The 19,854-nt window shown below is 40.3% G+C and overlaps 1 protein-coding gene across 1 annotated transcript; it reads left to right on the forward strand.

The window, feature by feature from the left end:
* Positions 1 to 685: 685 nt before the first annotated feature.
* On the forward strand, positions 686 to 16,029 carry crispld2 (cysteine-rich secretory protein LCCL domain containing 2). The gene is made up of 15 exons (XM_083915600.1): positions 686 to 820; positions 2,836 to 3,182; positions 4,470 to 4,588; positions 6,305 to 6,437; positions 7,939 to 8,054; positions 8,492 to 8,592; positions 8,675 to 8,857; positions 8,940 to 9,000; positions 9,116 to 9,182; positions 9,281 to 9,411; positions 9,522 to 9,565; positions 9,685 to 9,757; positions 10,072 to 10,147; positions 11,062 to 11,192; positions 14,200 to 16,029. The coding sequence occupies exons 2-15, from the start codon at positions 2,913 to 2,915 to the stop codon at positions 14,249 to 14,251; spliced, it is 1,557 nt and encodes a 518-aa protein (XP_083771726.1). The 5' UTR covers positions 686 to 820; positions 2,836 to 2,912; the 3' UTR covers positions 14,252 to 16,029.
* The last annotated feature ends 3,825 nt before the right edge of the window (positions 16,030 to 19,854 follow it).

The raw sequence follows: 19,854 nt of genomic DNA on the forward strand, positions 1-19,854 counted from the left end.
TCATATGATATAAGCTACTGGATGCCTATTTCCCTGGGGATGTATCAAATTAATGACTTATTTACTTCGCCTACAGACTTAATGGCTTACTGGAAGACAAGAAACCCATGACTGTATTATTACTAAATAGAAATGACAAATTCCAGCAAATGAGGTTTTCCACAACCTGGCAGTTCTGAATACTTTATGGCTTATAACTACGCTATAAAGTATTATAACATAATTTACTAACCATTAATAAAGTAAGTTACAACTTATAGTTACTAATAGAAAGTGGTACCCAAATGTTGCTTGGAGGATGAGTTTTGAGTGATAATGTCTAAATATTATGAATATTAACTCTTAACTCTATAGGCCCTATGTTAGTTTCAGTGATTTCAGCTGTGTAGCCGCTTGTGAAGATATATCTTTGTAAAAACTGACAAACCAAACTCTATTCAGAGGCGGCGATCTAACTGCCTGCTGCTGACTCGCCTGACAGCTGATTTACAATATTTGTAGTTTTTTTCCCCTTCCTGACCGCTCGTCAGCGTGCGCACTGCGCGCGCTTTGCCAAGAACATAGTCTACTTCAGGGAGGCTGGCGAGTGGGAGAGTGAGGAGAGACAGTCATTTTTTCCTCTGGTCCTGAGGGGTCTCCTTCTCTATATAAGGCTCTGTGAGCTGCTCAGGAGTCACACAGCTCCTGTGTACTTCAGGAACACCGTCAGCAACCAGCAGCAGCTCGCTCCTCTCACAAGGGAATAATACCTACAGCTCTCCAGCGCACAGAGGAAACTGCCCCTACACATTCAACCGGATACAAAGTGAGAAAGATAGAGGTGAGCAAAAAGAGACATTACACGCATTTTTTTTTTACTAGACTGACAGTTCTCAAGTTTCATCTATATTTTACCCTGCAAAACTCAGAAGATAAACACACCTTATAATCAGCATATTCGTGTTTGGGTTAAGATTAACATGCCTTCCCAAGCATTTTTTCAGATTTATTGATTTTTCAGATTTAATGATTTACTCAGTATGACAGTTTTTAGCATATGACATGAGCGATAATTTCAGTTGTGGGTTACAAACCGTGCCACTGTAAAAAAAAGAAAAAAGGCTGCTGGAAAGACACTGCCATTCATTGTGAGTCTGCAGCTTCACTGAGCAAATGTCAATGGCAGAGCAGTAGCTACCATGATGGAAATACATGTGTATATACAGACAGTATTCTTATGATTTTAAGTTATCCATATGATAAAAACCCATTTTTAGGCACATTTTAGTGTTTTAGGAGCAAATCATTGAAAAAAAAGAACAGGTGTAGTGCAAATCTCTAAAGGGCATGAGTGAGCATCAATGAAAATATATAAATCAGACAATGTATATTGTGTATATTGTGACATGAGTTTTGTTTACATTCAACCTTGTGTTGTGGCAGAGAGAGGTCAGCCCCCTCTCCACGAGCCTACCAGTGGCAGAGAAGGGCTCAGTTACCCCTGGACAAGATGTGGATACTGTTTGAATGTGTGTGTCCGAGTCATCTGCTCTGTCTGTCACTCTGGTATAAAATTCATGAGAGGCATGAGAAGGGCCCTGACAGAGAAGCTGGTGGAAGTTCAGTGTGAAAAGGGGGGGCACAGGGAGAGGAGAGAAGGGTGTGGTGCCTGAGCTGCCCGCTGGCTCACAGTGCCCTGAGCTGGCACAGCATGTTGACACAGAGCCGGTGCCAGACCTCAAGCCGGCTTTTCAGCCAGAGGGAAAGAGGTGAAGGGATTCAAGGATGAGAGCAACCAGTGCGAGCTGGAGCTTGAGTTTATTTAGTTTTTTTCTTCTGTGATCACACTGACTGACTAACTCTTCTCTCTTTTATAAAACTTATAATCCTGGATGTCATGCCTGTTGCCTTCCAGAGGGAGGTCAGATGCACGGTCAGTTACAGAATATTGCTCTTGAAAGTGTCAGGAATGCAGTGTTTTTTTGCAGTTCAGCAGGGTAAAAGCTTGTTAACCTGATATCAGGTATCCCTCCTCAGTGTCCTGCCCTGCTGCTCAGTTTAGTAAGAAAATAATCATAGAGTCAGGAGACAAAGAGAGGAAGATAGTATTCCTCAATATAACTAATGCGCAGCTAAGTCCAAAGCAAAGTCAGTGTTATATTTACTGATGAAGGTTAGCGTGATCTTTGAATGAAATGAGTCCTGATTGCTCAAATTCATTTAGACAGAGTTCATCTTTTGGATTGAGAAGCTAACCGGTTGGTTAACTGTGGTAAAGTGTCCATGCTTAAATATTCGATATAATATATTATAATATTTACACACCCAGAAGTTGGTTCTGATAGAATGATAATGTAACAATACAATGTCAATATGTATCACAATATATTGCCTGTTCTGGGATTGCAAGACAATTATCTGTGTTTATGTCGGGAGGGAAGGACTTATTGCAGGGCAGTTGTAATGGATTGCATCAGATTTTATTAGTGTGCCTGATAGTAACTAGTTTTTAATGCAACAGCAACAAAACCGGCAAAAAGCTGAACTGACAGGAAGCAGAACAGCTGACAGTAAAAAGTCCAGAGTTGAAACTTAAACTTTCAGTTTACTTTGCCTCAGCATCCCAAGAGGCTTTGTGCCAGCATCAATTTAAGCATAACACATTAAAAAAGGGAGGAATGAAGAATAATACATTTCCATATAGATTGTTTATCCCAGCATTAAATTAATAAATTGGTTACAAAAAAGTGACTGCACACTAGTTTGGTAATCTGTACGCCCATATTCTGTAATCTGTTCTCTGCTGTGTTGACTCACGCAGTGGGGAAAGACTCATTAAACATTTCCTCCCTGCAGGTTGTGTCTGGGACTTCACACACGATCCGCTGTCTGCTGCAGTCTAAACGTTCAACCCAGACAGTTGAAGTGTCAGAATGACTTGCACCGCCATGACCTGGCTCCTTGCCCTCTCCCTCCTGCTGCTGTGCATCAGGGACTCAGCTTCCCTCTTCCTGCCTGACTCCAATGAGCTCAGGCAGCTGCTGAGCCGCTACGAGGACGAAGTGGACCGGAACGGCACCGGCAACACAGCTGGCAATAGGACCCGACGAGCCATTCGCTGGTCTGACCGCGAGGAGATCCTCCAGCTGCACAACAAGCTGAGGGGCGCCGTCTACCCAACTGCCTCGAACATGGAGTACATGGTGAGACATGTTCCATTATTACCCCAATTATCTATTTTTTTGCTGTTAATCTTAAAGATAATTAAAAGTTATCAGCTGTAATCTTTGGCTTTACCTCACAAAGAACTTCATTTGAATGTGTCAGCATCCTCTGGAATGCGGCTGGTGATTAAGTTTAAAGGTGTTTTCTGTGTAGGAAAGCTGTGTCGCTGTAATAAAACCAACCTTTTCTCTCTGTTGGAAACATGCAGTCATGATTGCGAGTTGTTGCCAGCCTGCTGTGCTGCACTTTTACAAGGAGGATAATAATCCTGACCAAGGGGCGTTGGACTGTGGGGGGAAAGGGGACTGAGTATACATAGAGGCTCATAGAGAATGCGTTGATGTACGGGGATCCAGAATTTAGTGCTATAGTACGCCCCTGATCCTGACTCTGACCTACCTGCAAAACATTTCAGAGAAGAAAGGAGAGTGAGGGAGGGCTGGGTCATAGGAGGACAGAGAGAATAAGGCTAGGAAGGGAAAAAAAAATATCATTGGATAACATGGCACATCAATGGGTAAAGGAGGAGAGGGATTATTGTTGAGACACAGGAGGTTATTGAAAACCACAAGCTCCATGGAGTTAAGAGAAGCAGTGGTGGCCTGTGTGTCTCTGGAGTGCGGTTATAGCCTGGAAGAAAAGTGTCTGAAGATTTACTTTGCCCAGCTCTCTCAAATTCCAGCCAACAGGCAGTGTGTGTGTGTGTGTGTGTTTGTGTGTGTGTGTTTGTGTGCGTGTGTGTGTGTGGGTTTGTGTTAGTGTATGGGTGTTTGGGGTTACAGTGGTGTCTGTGTGCGCATGTTTTAGCGACCACCAAAAGGCTGGAAATTTACTGAAGAGATGTGCTTTGAGGGGACTGTACGCAGTCCTCCCTCCCTTCACAGCGCCCCCCATCCACAGTGGGAGTCAGGTGTCTTCTCCGCTTTCCACCCTCCTCTCCACCACTGTAAAGAAACACACTCAGGAAATGTGGATAATTCAGCTGTGATTGCTGGAGATTTGTAGTGGACTAGGGCCAGGCGCCAGCTGCCCCACTCAAATGTCACTGTCATGGGTTAATGTTGAACTTGTATCCAGCTCAGTTTCAGCTCACTGGGAAGGAAGGAAGGAAGTGAAGAAGTAGAGGCTTTGAACAAGTCAGGGATAGTCTGAACAAGAGGTGGATTTTTTTTTTTTTTTAATATTGTAGCTGAAGCAGCAGGTGAATGTCACAAAGTCTTCACATTGTTGTCTAAAAGAGGTGAACTTTTACTTTATGTGTGTAGGTTTGGGATGATGAGTTGGAGCGGTCCGCCACTCACTGGTCAGAGCAGTGTCAGTGGGACCATGGACCTCATGACCTGCTCATGTCTATTGGACAAAACCTGGCTGTTCACTGGGGAAGGTGAGATGCAATGACACACACACACACACACACACACACACACACACACACACACACACACACACACACACACACACACACACACACACACACACACACACACAGTGTTATGTGTCAAAATGAGACTTTTTGATTTTTAAAAACAAGATTCGATAAATACCATAAATATTCTGGCTAAGTATCATAAATTGAATTGGTACCGAGGGACATTTTTGAGAAATATAAACATGTTTTTTAGAGAAAACATTTTATTTATTTATCTGTTCCACTTTCTGATAGGACACCATTTATAAACGGTTTATAAATTCTATAAATTATTGATTATTTAATAAATCATTTTCTAATGCTTTACACATTAGTTACAAGACACCTATAAGACAACAATCCCTTTGACTGCGGTTTACCTCTGTCTTTAGTTGATTTTGCGGTAGTTATAAATCATTATGAAATGCTTAATAAGCTGTTCATTAATAGATCTTGTCCAGATCCTTTGTAGCTCTTTTGCAGAAGTTGATATGGGGACAGCACACATGGTAAACATAATACCTGTGTTGCCTCTGCATGTTAGCATATCTATGATAACCCATGATGACGTTAGCATTTAGCTAAAGCCTTATATAGACGATGGCATGGCTGTGGGCTGTTGTCTGGTCTTGTTTACAGTTATTCTCATAATGGCTTATTACATACATAGTTTGGTAGAATTTTTTTTTGTGTTTTGATACTCAGGCCTAAGTAGCACAAACAGTAGCATGGGTTAGAGTTCTTCTGTCACATAATCATTAGGTCATACAGTCCTTCTATGTGCTCCGTTCTTTCTTTCTTTGTTTCTTTCTTACTGTAAGTGTTTTCTGAACAGTCAATGCTGCTACAGTGATGTATTAAAACAAAAGAGTATTGGACCATTGATGACCATTGTGTGATGTACAAGCATGGTGCTAGTCAGTGCTAGCGCATTAGGGTTGATGTTTGTGTGAATGAGTGTGTGTGTGTGTGTATGTGTGTGTGTGTATGTGTGTGTATGTGTGTGTGTGTGTGTGTGTGTGTGTGTATGTGTGTGTGTGTGTGTGTGTGTGTGTGTTTGAGCAGACACCAGACACAGTAGGCCTCTGTGCATGACAGTGTATGGCTATCGCAGCAAGTGCCCTTCCAGGAATCTGCTCCCATTCTCACAGCCCCTTTCCTCCCTCCCTATTCCCTTCTTTTCTTCCTGTGCCAACAAACCCTGATGTGGAGTCCCCCCACCACACACACACACTCTCTCTCTCTCTCTCTCTCACACACACACACACACACACACACACACACACACACACACCTCCACACACACACACACGCACACACTTCCCCTCTCCTCTCTCCATTTATAAACTTAGCACTACCGTAAAAAGAGATGTTTATAACAAGAGCTTGAAAAGATTTGTTAGGCCGTGGAGCCATGTTTATGTTTGCTCTGATTCTTTTTTTCCCCCCTCACCCTGATTTGATTTCCCCTGTTATGGAGGCAGAACAGACTGCTGTGCTGTGTGCCAGGTCAAATTCAGACTCATCATATGAGGTCTGAATGGAGGAGGATTGGCAGGGAGGATCATGCAGTGTTTCTTTAGTCTAGCCAAAGCACCTGGCAGCTGCCTCAGATATTTTCCTTTTGCCCCTGGTACCTGGAGGGCCTGTGTCTGAGCCTACTGTTTGTCTCTGTGTGTGTGGGCCCTACAGATACCGCTCTCCTGCCTTCCATGTCCAGTCCTGGTACGATGAGGTGAAAGACTACACCTATCCCTACCCCCAGGAGTGTAATCCCTGGTGTCCAGACCGTTGCTCCGGGCCCATGTGCACTCATTACACCCAGGTGAGATTAATAATATTAAAAATGAAAAGAAAGGAGAAAACTTCAAGACAAAAAACCCCCAAATGGGTAAAAGAGACGTAAATTGTATAAAAACTTTTGTGGCTCCAGAGAAATTGCCTCAAATGATGTCACTTTAATCAGTGTCAGTGGGGGGCTGAGGGTTACAAGTTTGAAAATGACTTCTGTGGCTCATCCCTCATCTCTGTTTGAGGCTGGCATGTCCATTTTTACAACATAGATCTTTAATGAAGCAGTTGGCACTGAGTTATAATCCCACTCTCAATCTGCAATAAGACAAGTGTAGCATCCAGGTGTCATTTTAGGTTGAAATTTTTCACCTTATTTTTGAAGCATATACTGTACTGTCTGCTATGTTAAAATCTGATTATTATCTGGTCCTGTGCCTTCTTTTTTTTACCAGTAATACAGAACATAGTATGCCACTCAGCAGGTGTTGCTTGGATACATGTGCACCCTGTATGATATTTCACAGAGGCCCTGAGGGGTTAAATGACAGACATGGATACAGTAACTTCTAAACAGTAAAGGATAAATAGAATATCAGATGCACATAATGGACGGAAAAGAAGAGTTGAAGAGTTGATGCAAGAAATCAATTTAAAAAAAACAACAATTAGTCAGCTGGCCACCTTCTCCTACTGTTTACTTTGTGGCTGCTGGGATGAGTTTACAGAGAAATCAGACTCCTCCCTCTGCCTTCCCCCTGAAACCTGATCACTGCCATCTGGTAGTCATTTCCAGATACACCAGACACCCCTCACTGCTTGACCTGGATTCCTCTGAAGATGCTGCAGAGAGGAGACAGTGCCAAATCTGAGCATCATCCCTGCGTCTCTGTCCTTCATTTGCTGGAAGTGCTGATGTACCTGCAATCATGAGCTCTGAACCGCTCGACCCTCTGGAGTTAGACAGTGCATTGAGCTGAACTACCAGCACTCAGCACACATCAGTCTGTGTGCTGACTCACTGCTTCCAGTGGCTTCTAACTGCACCAGGAAAAAGATGAACATTCCTGAGGAGGGAGAGTGCACATGTTTCAGAGTTTGGGAGGAAAGTGGGGAGGAGTTATGGAACATGCTGTGTTGTATTTGCCGTCAAATGACACATCATTCATCTGGAACACTACTGTGGCAGATTTCTAAGGTGTTTTATTTTACCTTGGACAGTTTTACGCTGACTTCTAGTTTCTTAACAGTTAATATATTAAAACGGTATTTTTCCGCTTCTATCAGGATGATAATAATTATCGTGGTTGTGTCACGGAGGGCAAACTGGGTTCACACACAATGCGCATCTGTCTGGGACAGAATAACACACCGGACACTCCAGGAAGTCCCGGTGGTCCCATCAATCGTGACTGCCAACCTAGTTGCTCCCTCTAGAATGACTGATTGAACAATGTGCTGTGAGAGAAGAGATGCAGGATATTCAGGCTAGTGTTTGCGCTAATTTGGCCATTCTTTTATTGCCATCTTCGCAGCTGGTCTGGGCAACCACTAGCCGAGTGGGCTGTGCTGTTCATGTGTGTCCAAGGATGGACGTGTGGGGAGAAATATGGGAGAACGCCGTTTACCTCGTGTGCAACTACTCCCCAAAGTAAGATCCTCCATGTTCCACTGTTCATCAACACCTCTGCTTTCTTTACTCCTCTTTACATTCTTTGTCCTTACAGTGCTGACAAATGCCGTGTCCCTAATATAGCTGCGCTGCAGAAACGTAATACTAGTCGTCTGATACATTTTTACGACATATTGGAGCCATTAAAATTCCTCAAGAAATCATAATAGAAATATAATATTGAAGCAAAAGAAAAGAAAAATAGAGCGGAGCAGGCGCTTGTTTTCCAGACAGTCCACAGGATGTAATTGCCTGCGAGACAACCTGAAGTGTTTTTATTAGTTTGTTAATGACTATTAGGAGCATTGACCATGGACAAAGAGTGCTGAAGTAATTACAAGGCCATGAGCCAAGTGACGTTTGACTGATGATTAATTTCCACCTTAGTCAAGGCTGTCCACTGTGCACTTCTACAGGGGCAACTGGATCGGCGAGGCTCCATACCAGCACGGCCGCCCTTGTTCCCAGTGCCCTCCCAGCTATGGAGGAGGATGTAGGAATAACCTATGCTACAAAGGTGAGGAAACCCACATGGTTTTCATTTAAAGATGGTAAACATGTTACCGACCTGAACCCAATATCTGTTTGTCCATCGATAGACTCTCAGCGCTCAGAGACAGAGGACATGAACGAGGTGGAGAAGCCTCAGGTTCCACTGCCACCTCGTACCACCGCCAAACCTGCGCCCAAACCTAAACCGTCTGCTCCAAAGAAACCAGCTTCTAAACCCACCACAACCAGGACGCCTTCATCTTCAAAGACCCCTAGCAACATGTATCTCGGTAGTTACAGCAATGATAAAAAATAACCTTGAACTTTTGTTTTTTGTACATTTCTTTACTAATTTTATTCTTGTTCTTGCAGCTCAGGCCATTAAGTGTGAGACTAGACTGCGAGATAAGTGTAGAGGTGCAACTTGCAACAGGTCAGGTCATTTTTTTTGGATGTGCATAAAGTATGTCTTATTTATTTTGATTTGCGATACACTTCATCACCAAAACCAACTCACTCTGGTCTCGATCTCATTTTTGTTTCTGCAGATATAACTGTCCTGCTAATTGTCTGAATAAGAAAGGAAAAGTTTGGGGAACTCTCTTTTATGATGTGGTGAGTCTATCCAACATGAAACTTCTTGAATCATGCAACCATTTATACCGCTAACGCATATTTTACAAGTGTTCATTTTTTCTTTTTTATTGTTTCAGCAATCGAGTATTTGCAGAGCTGCTATCCATTTTGGTGTCCTTGACAACTATGGAGGAGTGGTTGAAGTCACAAGGATGGACAAGTTTCCATTCTTTGTCAGAGCCACTAAAAATGGCATTGAGTCTTCCAGGTAGATATTTGGTCTAATTTTCTCAAATAGATTGAAATCACATTTTCTGATGCAACACTTATGAAACACATTCCCCTGCTTCTATGATTCACATTTTGTGTCTTTTACAGTAAATATAAACCCGGTAATGCCTTTGTGGTGGCCAAAGTGGAAGGTATGAGGCACAGTTTGTAAGAGGAGTTTTAAGTCATGACTGCATGTAAATTCACACAGTCAGCCAATACGTATTACTGTAGGTGTATTTAGAGTGTTTCTCTTCTCTCTCTGTGACAGAAATGACCGCTGACTGCTACACCACAGTGGCTGAAGTCTGCCCTTTCAAAGAGCCCCACTCAAACTGCCCAAGGTGCCTCCTCACATCCACCATCTTATTTTTCTCTAAAGCATCATATAATTAGGTCAATTAAAGGACATATGTCTTCATAGGAGACATACCTTTACAAATACTGTTCATTAATAAGCACTAAAAATATCCTTATACCTTCTTACAACCCTGTAATACTGTGAAATAAACCATTTAAAACAATATAGTGCTTATTCATGCTAAATAGGGGATGATGAAGTAATGTGTAACCCATCCTAGAAAAAACAACTTATTTCCATTGATGTTACCTTTATCTGGGGGTGCAAATTCATACCCAATCCCAATTTGTTTCCCAGAATCTTCTGTCCAGCCAACTGCAAGACACAGCCATCCTATTGGTCACCTGTGATTGGAAACAACATCTACACAGATGTAAGTACTACTACTGTTTTCTATGTTCTAAATTAACACTTACAAATTGACTACGGATCACAGAACATGGTATGTGGATCTGCGGCATGGTTAACTTAGAGTGACGTTGCATGTTTGTAATACATGGTAGCTATGGAAGGCCATTGGAGCACAGTGTGAATATGGCTCATGGAGAAATAAGAGTAATGGTGACGTAAGCCACAGACTGCCAGGGATGTATTACTCAGCACAAGGCCTGGGTGCTCAGAGGCTTATTCAAGTGTTATCTTAGACTAAGTGCTTGTGTCTCAGAGATAGGAGATATAGACGGAAATGGTTTAATAAAAAACTGGTTTACATCATCACTTACAAGTCACCTAAATCATGTTAAGAGTAGATGACTCATTGTAAAGTACCCTCCAGACCAAATTTATCAGATGTACAGTTCGCAGGAATTCACTTCACTCTTGTGGATTATTTTGCAGTTGAGGTCGATGTGGTGTTAATGGGGCTTTACCTTGGAAACTGACCTTAGATGGCGTCCGGCTGGACGCAGATCACAGTATCCCAGAGATCTTGAACGTCTTTCAACAGACACAGAATAAGGCAGCAGTGTTGGTCATAGAAAATTTCCCCAGAATTGTTTTGCAATCTCAGATGCTCAATTGTGTTTCTACAGTGATGTAGAAGCTAGGTGTCGGTTAAACATGAGACATAAACCATCTGGTGAGAAATGTTGTAGGGGTGTATGGACAGTGTGATCCATGTTTGCACTAGAAATGAATGATTACACTCCAGACTGTTGATAAGCGCTTATACGGTCTGTTGTTGCGGCTCAGACTGTGAAACAAATGCTTGCCATGAGTTACTGCCATATATTTTGTATGTATTTGATAATAAAGGAATTATGTCTTTGCAAAACTTTCTCCCTACAGAGCTCCAGTATTTGTAAAGCAGCCATCCATGCTGGAGTCATTAAAGCGGACGGTGGTTTTGTGGATGTTCTGCCACTGGACAAGAGAAAGAACTATGTTGGAATTCTTAAAAATGGCATCCAGTCTGAGAGGTACAGCTCAATTTTTTTGTGGGCAACTATTTTTTACTGTTATCTTTCCCAGATGAGGATTGTTGCACTGTAACAAAATGTATGAAGATAGACGGGTCAGGCACCATATGAAATAGTTGTAGGTTATCAAAGTGACATTAGAGATAGTCTAAGTGCCAGAAATCTATATTTTTAGATTAGGCTCCAAGCAGTCTGGCTGTTGAGTATTCAAGAGAAGCCTTTTTTTGTCTGAAAATGCGAAAAAAACATTAATGTTAAGACATGGTGTGTGACAGCTTCCATCAACAAGCAGCCATTTGGCAGCTGTGAAGGCAGCACAGCCTCATTAGTTGTAATGAAAGCTGTCAGTTAAGTATTAAAGCCTGGGGAAGTGTGGGAACTTGTTATTGCTAATGGCATTTGTTCAAGGACTTTACAAATGGTAATATGTAGTCTCATAGGGGTCAGGTAGTATGTATGGTTTGGTGGTTAGGACCCCCTGAAAAATGTCATTATATTTCCCCCTAGCCGCATGGTGTTTGCAATAAATTGAACAAGGTCTCTCAACCAGAATTATGCCAGGATTTATGCAAGGTCAGCAAATTGACTGCACTAGCAAGCATGATAAAAATAGAAGGTGCCCCAGCCTAATAACATATAACAGGTGCAACAAAGGGAGTCCAGTCTACACACAACCAAACTGTCATATGAAAAGGTCTAATAAGCCAAGATTGAGAACACCTGTGTGGGTGGGTTCTTAAGGAGACATTTAGCCTCATAATCAGACTGATCAGCCATTTAGTTTCATGGGGTACAATCAGCCTGACATTGTTTTCATGCTAGCAAATTTCCTATTTTGTATTTTGGCCTAACCAATCATAGCATGTGAAAGATCTGCTACGCTAATGTAATTTGTAGGTGATGCGAAAGCCTTCCGTAGCGATTAATAGGATCAGCTAAGTCAACATTTTTCATGTTGATCAAATCATATATATATCGAGAGTTATTTCTGTCACAGGACAACTTCTGGTACAACTGCATCAATCTAACAATGCTTGTTTCCATTTGTGACCATTTTAATGAAGCTAGCTAGCTACACATGTAGGAAGTTGAAATCTCTATTCCTTATCATGGCTTCTTTTCTCTTATTGGTCAACGTTTCTCTAATTGGGGTAAACAGCCTTCAATAGACACAACACCAAACTTATTTAAATTGCTTAACAAATCTGAGGTGTGGGCAGGTTTTTTAAAAAAAGAAAAAAAAATGTAATTAATGTAAATTTAAATGTATATTTGATGTTGGAGGTTATTTATATAATGTGTAGATACAGAATAATATTTATCTTTGCTCAGCTCAGGCTTTAATATTTGACCAATGGGAGTGTGGTAAAGAAAACCTTGCGATGCAATTGAAAAGAAAACATGGAGCTTGTAGTAAAATAAGACAAGTAAATTTGACAAGATAATCTAAAAAAGGCGTGAGAAAGGCTTTATTCACTATGCCTACCTTTATGTATCCTGTAATACTGCATGTAGTGGGTTCCCTGCATGTTTCTCACATCACTCTCATGGCTGTGGCCGGCTCCAGTGGACTACGCTCAGGCAAGGAAGCCCTTGTGGGCAGTTCTGCTGGCATGTGGGGTTGTAAGAGTAATGGTGTGGTTTGGTTTGTGGATGGGCCACACATGGGATCTTTGCTTACTTTACTCAGGCATTTCAATTGAGTGTGCAAAGTGCTGAATGGCCAAAATAATCTAAGTATGACTACTATGAAATCTATTGCAGAACGGGGAAGGCCCCTACTCAGGGCACTGGGATAGGAGGTCAATAAACGGCTGAGAGAGAGTTCGTGCCATGTGCCTACATCATGGCAGGGTGGGCAGGTTGGACTGGACTCTGTTGCTGGGGAAGTAATCACAGCCTATCTGATTACTCGAGGATGGAAATGCTGTCAGCCACTTAGTCGGTGCTTTCCTATATGGACAATTATCTGTGATCTGATACCAATATCATGATTATTGATCGTGGCAGAGCTTCAAGGTCTCTCCACCAATGAACTAATTACAAAGTCATCAGGTTTAACACATGTGGTAGCTGGAATAGGTCAGACTCAGAAATACGGCAACAATGAGTCATACTTGTCATCGTGCCATTTCCAAAGATGTTGTGAACACCATGACTGCATACTCTTTTAATGGACTTGGACAATACTAAAAAGCAGGCTTTCGAGTATCACAAAAACAAACATGATGCAAAAAGACGCATTTTTTTGACTTAAATGGCGATTTATTGAAAAAAATATATTTTATTATTTTTTTGTCAGTTTTCAAGCCTTTATTATATAGGACAGACAGGAAATGGGGTGAGAGAGAGATGGTGAGACATGCAGCAGTCCGAAACAGAGCCGCGGCCGCTGCCTCAAGGACCTTCAGCCTCTTTACGTGTGGCGACTGCTCTAGCCACAGAGCCACCAGCCGCCCCTAAAGGGCGATTTTGCACTTCAATTTACTTTTCACAGGGAGTAGCACTCTGCCTGTGAGCACAGTTGTACAGAGTGTTCTGTGGCTCTAGAGTGCGCTACTCTAAATTCTGCTATTGGTTGTATTAAGGGCGCAGTGTTTCTGACGCTTAGCCCACACTAGGGATTAAAATTTTGGATAACTTGGCCTCTGCTGCTTCAGTTCTGAATATTCCTCTCCAATCTATTTCTAAGAAATGAGCTGAAAAAACTATTCATTACTCACTGCTCCGTCCAGCTTTCACTTTATTTCCTGTTCACCGAAAATGAATGTACTTTGAGAAATGTATGCACCAATCACAGACTGCAGTGTTTCTAGGTCAGTGTCCTAGGTACCTCAACAGAGGGGTAACGAAATAATGGGACAGAATGGGGAACTTTTGACAATGGAAAAATAACTGTTCTAATGTGTAACAAACTGAACTGAACTGAACCAGACTGCTCAGTGGAAACAAAGCTTTAGCGGTAGCCAAATGTAACATGTTTTTCTTCTGTATTGTGTGTTTGCAGCAAGAGCAACACAGAGGGAGGTTCTTTCAGAGTCTTTGCTGTGAGGGACTGAGACTTCAGATCAGACCTCCAGAGACCAACAGAGTCACCTCAGCTGCTCTTGAAGAGCAGGAAGTGCCCAGAGGTTGGATACCATGGCTGTTCATCTGTCTCTGTGCCTTCAGTGGAAACAGAACGACCCAGCAGATTGACACATTTCCCTTTTAACTCATAAACAATAGCCACCCAGTAAAAGTTGTCCAATATTTAGATGGACCTTTATTTTTTTCCCAACTTTCCAGATATAGATATTTCTTCATACTTACTTAATCTGTGAATACAGAATGTTTTTTATATATATAGATAGATATATCTATATATCTATATATATATATATATATATATATATATATATATATATATATATATATATATATATTATGATGCATTGAACAGCTGGTGCTGGAAGTTTGAGTTACACATGTTTTACAGAAAGTATTATGTTTACATTGATGTTCTTATTACAAATTCAAATTGGTTTTCATACACAGGAATGTATACTGATCACACTGTATTTAATCATTATGTACAGATTATATGATATTTTGTTTATTTTAAAAATGGAGTACCATATGTTAACATTTTTATGTCTTATATATATTTTATATTTTATTTGAATGCATTTTTCTGCTCACTTGGGTAATTGTTGCTTTTGTTCTTGAGGATTTAGCCTGTGAAACCAAATCTAAGTCTAAATTGTATTTATAAGTTAAGCGGCATGCTCATTGTGAGTGAGGATGTGTTGTTGGCTGGGTAGACCAGAACTCGTCAGGCAGATACAAAAGGAGAGGAAACTGTGTGGTAAATGGACGTGAATACAGGCAGCAGGCACTGCTGTAGAGAGATTATGTTTCCCTTAAGAGGACTGGTGTGACTTCAGTGCCAGGCATGTGGAGGTGATTAAGTGATGGTGTTATGTTGCTAAGTTCACTGTGTAGTATATGACAGCAGGTGCAGATAGCTTTTCAGAGGGATGGCAATATTTTAGATGTATTAAATAACAATCAGACAGTAGACATGTTAAAGATAATAAGCAGTCATTTTATATTTATTATTGCTTAGCTTTCCTCATTTCCTCATCTCTCTTGTTTCTGTATGATATATGAAAAATGCTAAATTTGTCCCCTCCCCACCTCAGACAGATGAATGTGTCACATGTTCCAGGTACAGAGAGAATTTTCTGTGCCATATCTTGAGGTGTGTGAATATGTTAAAGAATCCTATTATCAAACTGCTGTTTATGCACTTTGGAACAATGCACACTATAGTGCAGGCAGGATTCAGACATCTGTAATATCAATATACTGGACTGAGGCACTGTTGCCATTGATACAACCTGGATTTGAATACTTTTCTAAAAGCAATGCCTTATTTTATTGAAAACTTTCATTATCTTTTTACACTTGTCTTTTAAGTGTTTCTTTAAGTGCACAGAAAAATAAGTAAATCAATAAAATCAATTTTAGCAGAGTTGAGCATCTCTCATGTACTAATGATAAAATATAAAGTCCAATTTGTGCATCAGGATTGAGGTGTCCAGTTGTACCATTAGGCCTTGTCACTCTACCTGTTTGAGTGATTTCAGAGTAAATACCTGGCCAAGAAAAAAAAAAAATCATTATCTCTTGATTCTACCTCAGTCCTATCGCTACGCTAGGCATTCAAGTCTTTTCTATATGGCAATTTTTATGATTATGGTAAAAGTTATGGGAACTGTAATTATTATGGGTTTTCTGATTGTTTTGAATAATCTTTAATGCAGTAGGATATAATTAAAATGTGTGAATTTGTTTTCATTGTATTGATTTTTATACAAGGGTAGGATGGGTTCTGTATTTTTTGCACAATTTGAAAGTAAAGCCTGACTTACAAATGCTACGACACCTGTTTCTGTTTCATTGAAGGATGTGTCCGGTGAATACATGATTATTTTGTGTATTTTGCACATACTTTAGGCCACAGTGGCATTTCAAGAATGAGAGCTGGTATTAGTGTTTGATGATTCTATGAGGGAATGAGCCTGTCATGTTCAGCGCAGCCTAACCAGACATGTCAACTAACCGTTGCATTGCCAGCATTGTGTCAGCGCTGGAGAAAAGTGTGTCTGCTGTTCTGGTTTGTTTGCATTTCTTTAAACCAATCACATTTGTCGGGCGGTGCTGAGCCCCGGATGCAGAGACAGTGACCTTACAAAATAACAGAACAGTAGGAGAATGCTGGCTGAAATAGACAGACCACGACAGGCTTTATCCCAAAAGTCTACATCCGGTGAGTCTGACTAAACAGGATAAACCCCCTACATGAGGTTATAACTTTATGGACCATAGCAAGTAATAGTCATACAAAGTAACAAACGTATAACTAAAACACTTAAACACACGCCAAGTAAATCTATATGTGGATTACTGTATCATTAGGGTAGTGAGTGTCAAAATATGAGGAAAAACTATATAACTGTTATATGATCTCAAAAGTTTATTAAATCTACTTTGACCAGCACATCAGGCTAAAATCTGCATATCATGCACTATGAAAGAAATAAAGACACAGGCCACCCAGGATCTGTCCATTATCTTTGGAAAATATCACTGACCATGTTCATAACCTGGCTCTGCTTCCCGCGGACACACATGCAGACTGAAGTGGAACAATAAATTGAAGCAATCACTTTTTTTTTCGAGGACCACATACATAATCTGCCAGTAGGGCTTTATGTTATGGTGGGACCATTTCAGAAGAAAGAAACAAACTCTGTGGACTAAATTGTCAGAATCTTCTAATTTCTCATTTCACTCTGCAGTTTTCATTTGTTACTTAACAGTTCATTGTTGTGATGATAAGATCCCTTTATATATGCCATTCATAAAAGCCTCATTAACTAAAACCCTGAGAAAGGGGGAGAGACACGGGAAGAGGAAAGGAGAGAGACTACCAGAGCAATTCTTCATACCTTCAGGGTTTTTATTAGAGGCAGATGTTCAGTTTCAGTTAAGCTCTGGTTGGACAGGGCTCTGGCCACCCTACTGATAAACAGCTGCAACTGGCTTGTGTGTGATGACTGCTTTACTCCCATTGTCAATGAAGATAAAGATTTGTACTCACCCTGTAAATCCCCAGACTCCTCAGAGAAAAAAGCTTAGGGTCTCAGTCCAACTTTCTTGTCCTTAAATGCGCTTTGCACAACATATTTTATTGGTTGCATAACAACTGCATCACATGGTACTCAAAGGGTAAAGTTTTTTTGTTTTATTTTTGTCATTAAACTCTATAAAGTGTCAAGGTGAACTTGTAAGCCCACCATTGCAGATCGATCACAATTAATTAAATGAATGTGAAGAGATTCCAACTATCTACCAAAACATAAACATCTGGAAACTGATACTTCACCACATGGCTTTTAGAGAAGAAAATGCCCCTTCAGCATCTCTGTTGTATCATAAAGAGTGCAACACTATCGACCAGCTGCCACGTGGAAAGACTCTTGAGTTCAAAGGGAAGGATACTGTGTCTGGCAGAGCTTTGTAGTATAAGATTTTATTATTATTAAAATTATTAGGATTAAAATAATAATCCTAATAATTGTTATGACTATTATTATACACCGCAGAAATGAGACAGTCACTAAGATGTATGTGTTGTTTGCATAGACAGTCATGGTACTCAGAGGAGGAATCCTACTGACCTTGGTGATGGCTAATTTTTTATTCCTCCGCAGCTGTGGCCGTTATGTTATCTTTTCAGGTTGTCTGACCGTCCCATTCTTGTGAATGCGACATCGCAGGAACCCCTCGGAATGTCTTCAAATTTGGCACATATATTTACACTTGGTTTCAAGGATGAACTGATTCAATTTGAAAGGTCAAAGGTCAAGGTCACTGGGACCTCAAAAATTAAGAAAATATTTTTTGTCCATAAATCAAGAATTCCTGCGCCAATTATGTCAACATTTCACACAAATGTCTCATAGGATCGACAGGATGAAGTGATGACATTTTATATTCATAAGATCAACCTGTGACATCATAACTGAATACAAGGCTGATGGTCGATGTGACCTGCAGCAAATTATATATCTGTATATTTTCTGTAAGAAGGTAAACCAAGATAATGTGGACCATTATTCACAGAAAGAGAGGAACTTATGAATGTATTAAGTTGCACAGTAATATCAGAAGTAATTAAAAGTGCTCTACATAGTGTCTCAATAGCTGTGTTGTGATGTCATTGACATCATTCAAATTAACCTTTTAGAGCCTAAAATGATTCATGACCTGACCGAAAAAATGTGATCTAGCACTAATTTATATACTGCTGGGTAGCTTAACCTATGGTAATATATCATAATTTACTGTTGATATATATTGATTCATATTTTGTATTAACAGTCTCAATCTGATCAGTAACTAGCTGTCAAATAAAAGTAAAAGTTGCCTCCAAACTATAGTGCAGTGGAAATATAAAGTAGCATAAATTGGAAACATAAGTAAAACACAAATAATACAAAATTATACATACAGTATATACAGCACTTGAGTAAATGTACTTGCCTTTAGCTCGACCTTGCATAAATTGCTGACTAGTTGATCATCAGGAAATGAGATGACAGTCACTGAATCATGCAGTGTTTCACAATAATTAGATTTTTACATTACTTTCGTTCAGCTGATGCTTTTATCCAAAGCATCTTATAATAAGTGCATTCAACCATGAAGATACTACCCAAAAGGTGCAAGAATCATGCTAGTGAAAAATGATCAAATAGGCTAAATGGATTCAAGTGCTCCATTATTTTAAATATAAGGGATTCAAATTGTGTTGAGGTTAAAAATAGACTTGCATGTATTGGATGACATCAGAGTAATATATAACACTCAAAGGCACTGTTAAGTTTGAACCACTGCGTGCTCTCATGTAGAGTTTTACATGGTTTTAGTGGGACAGTCATGCTGTGCTAACTGTGTTATTACCAGAATTTATTATTGGGAATTTTATTAATGGGGTTTTGGACCATGACCAGACAGGACCTCCAGGCATGATCTTGATCACTGGACAGAAATAAGTAGAGTCCAAATTATATAGTGATATTTCTCTGTTCAGAGAGACCTTTTTGTTCAGTGCGCCGTTTCAAGAAAGCCTTTTGGGCAGCTTGTGTGGAGGAATTTTTGATTTAGAAGCACAGGAATCAGAAGCAGAGGTGAAGATGAGATGTTGCTGATGTTGTTATGACAGCACTCTGTCTGACCTACTGGTTCATCATAAGAATATGGTAAGATTTGTAGATACAAAAGAAGGATAGAGGCTCAATATTTTTTGTGATCTAAAGGTTAGACTATTTTTTTTTAACTGTTAAATAATTGTATCCAGTCATGGGGGCATTTCAGGTAATGTTTTGCATGACCTCTGTTTTTGAATACAAGTGGATGTGTCAACCAAGATAATGTGGACCAATATACACAGAATGAGTGATGCTGCAACTTAATATCATATTTTAAGTTGCTCAGTAATATCAGGAGAAATTAAATGTGCTATATATTGTGTCACTAAAGCTGTGCTGTGCTCTATGTCATTTACATTAAGAGAGAAATTAACCTTTAAATGAGTCAGAAATGGACAAAA

The sequence above is a fragment of the Echiichthys vipera genome, assembly GCF_963691815.1.
Source record: "Echiichthys vipera genome assembly, chromosome: 1".
Lineage (NCBI taxonomy): Eukaryota > Metazoa > Chordata > Actinopteri > Perciformes > Trachinidae > Echiichthys > Echiichthys vipera.

Excerpts from the sequence above, each read along its gene's own strand:
- crispld2 (XM_083915600.1), top strand. The coding sequence starts at position 2,913 with ATGACTTGCACCGCCATGACCTGGCTCCTTGCCCTCTCCCTCCTGCTG. Across the intron at positions 8,593-8,674 it reads GAATAACCTATGCTACAAAG|ACTCTCAGCGCTCAGAGACA; the intron begins GTGAGGAAACCC and ends GTCCATCGATAG. Across the intron at positions 9,183-9,280 it reads GAACTCTCTTTTATGATGTG|CAATCGAGTATTTGCAGAGC; the intron begins GTGAGTCTATCC and ends TTATTGTTTCAG.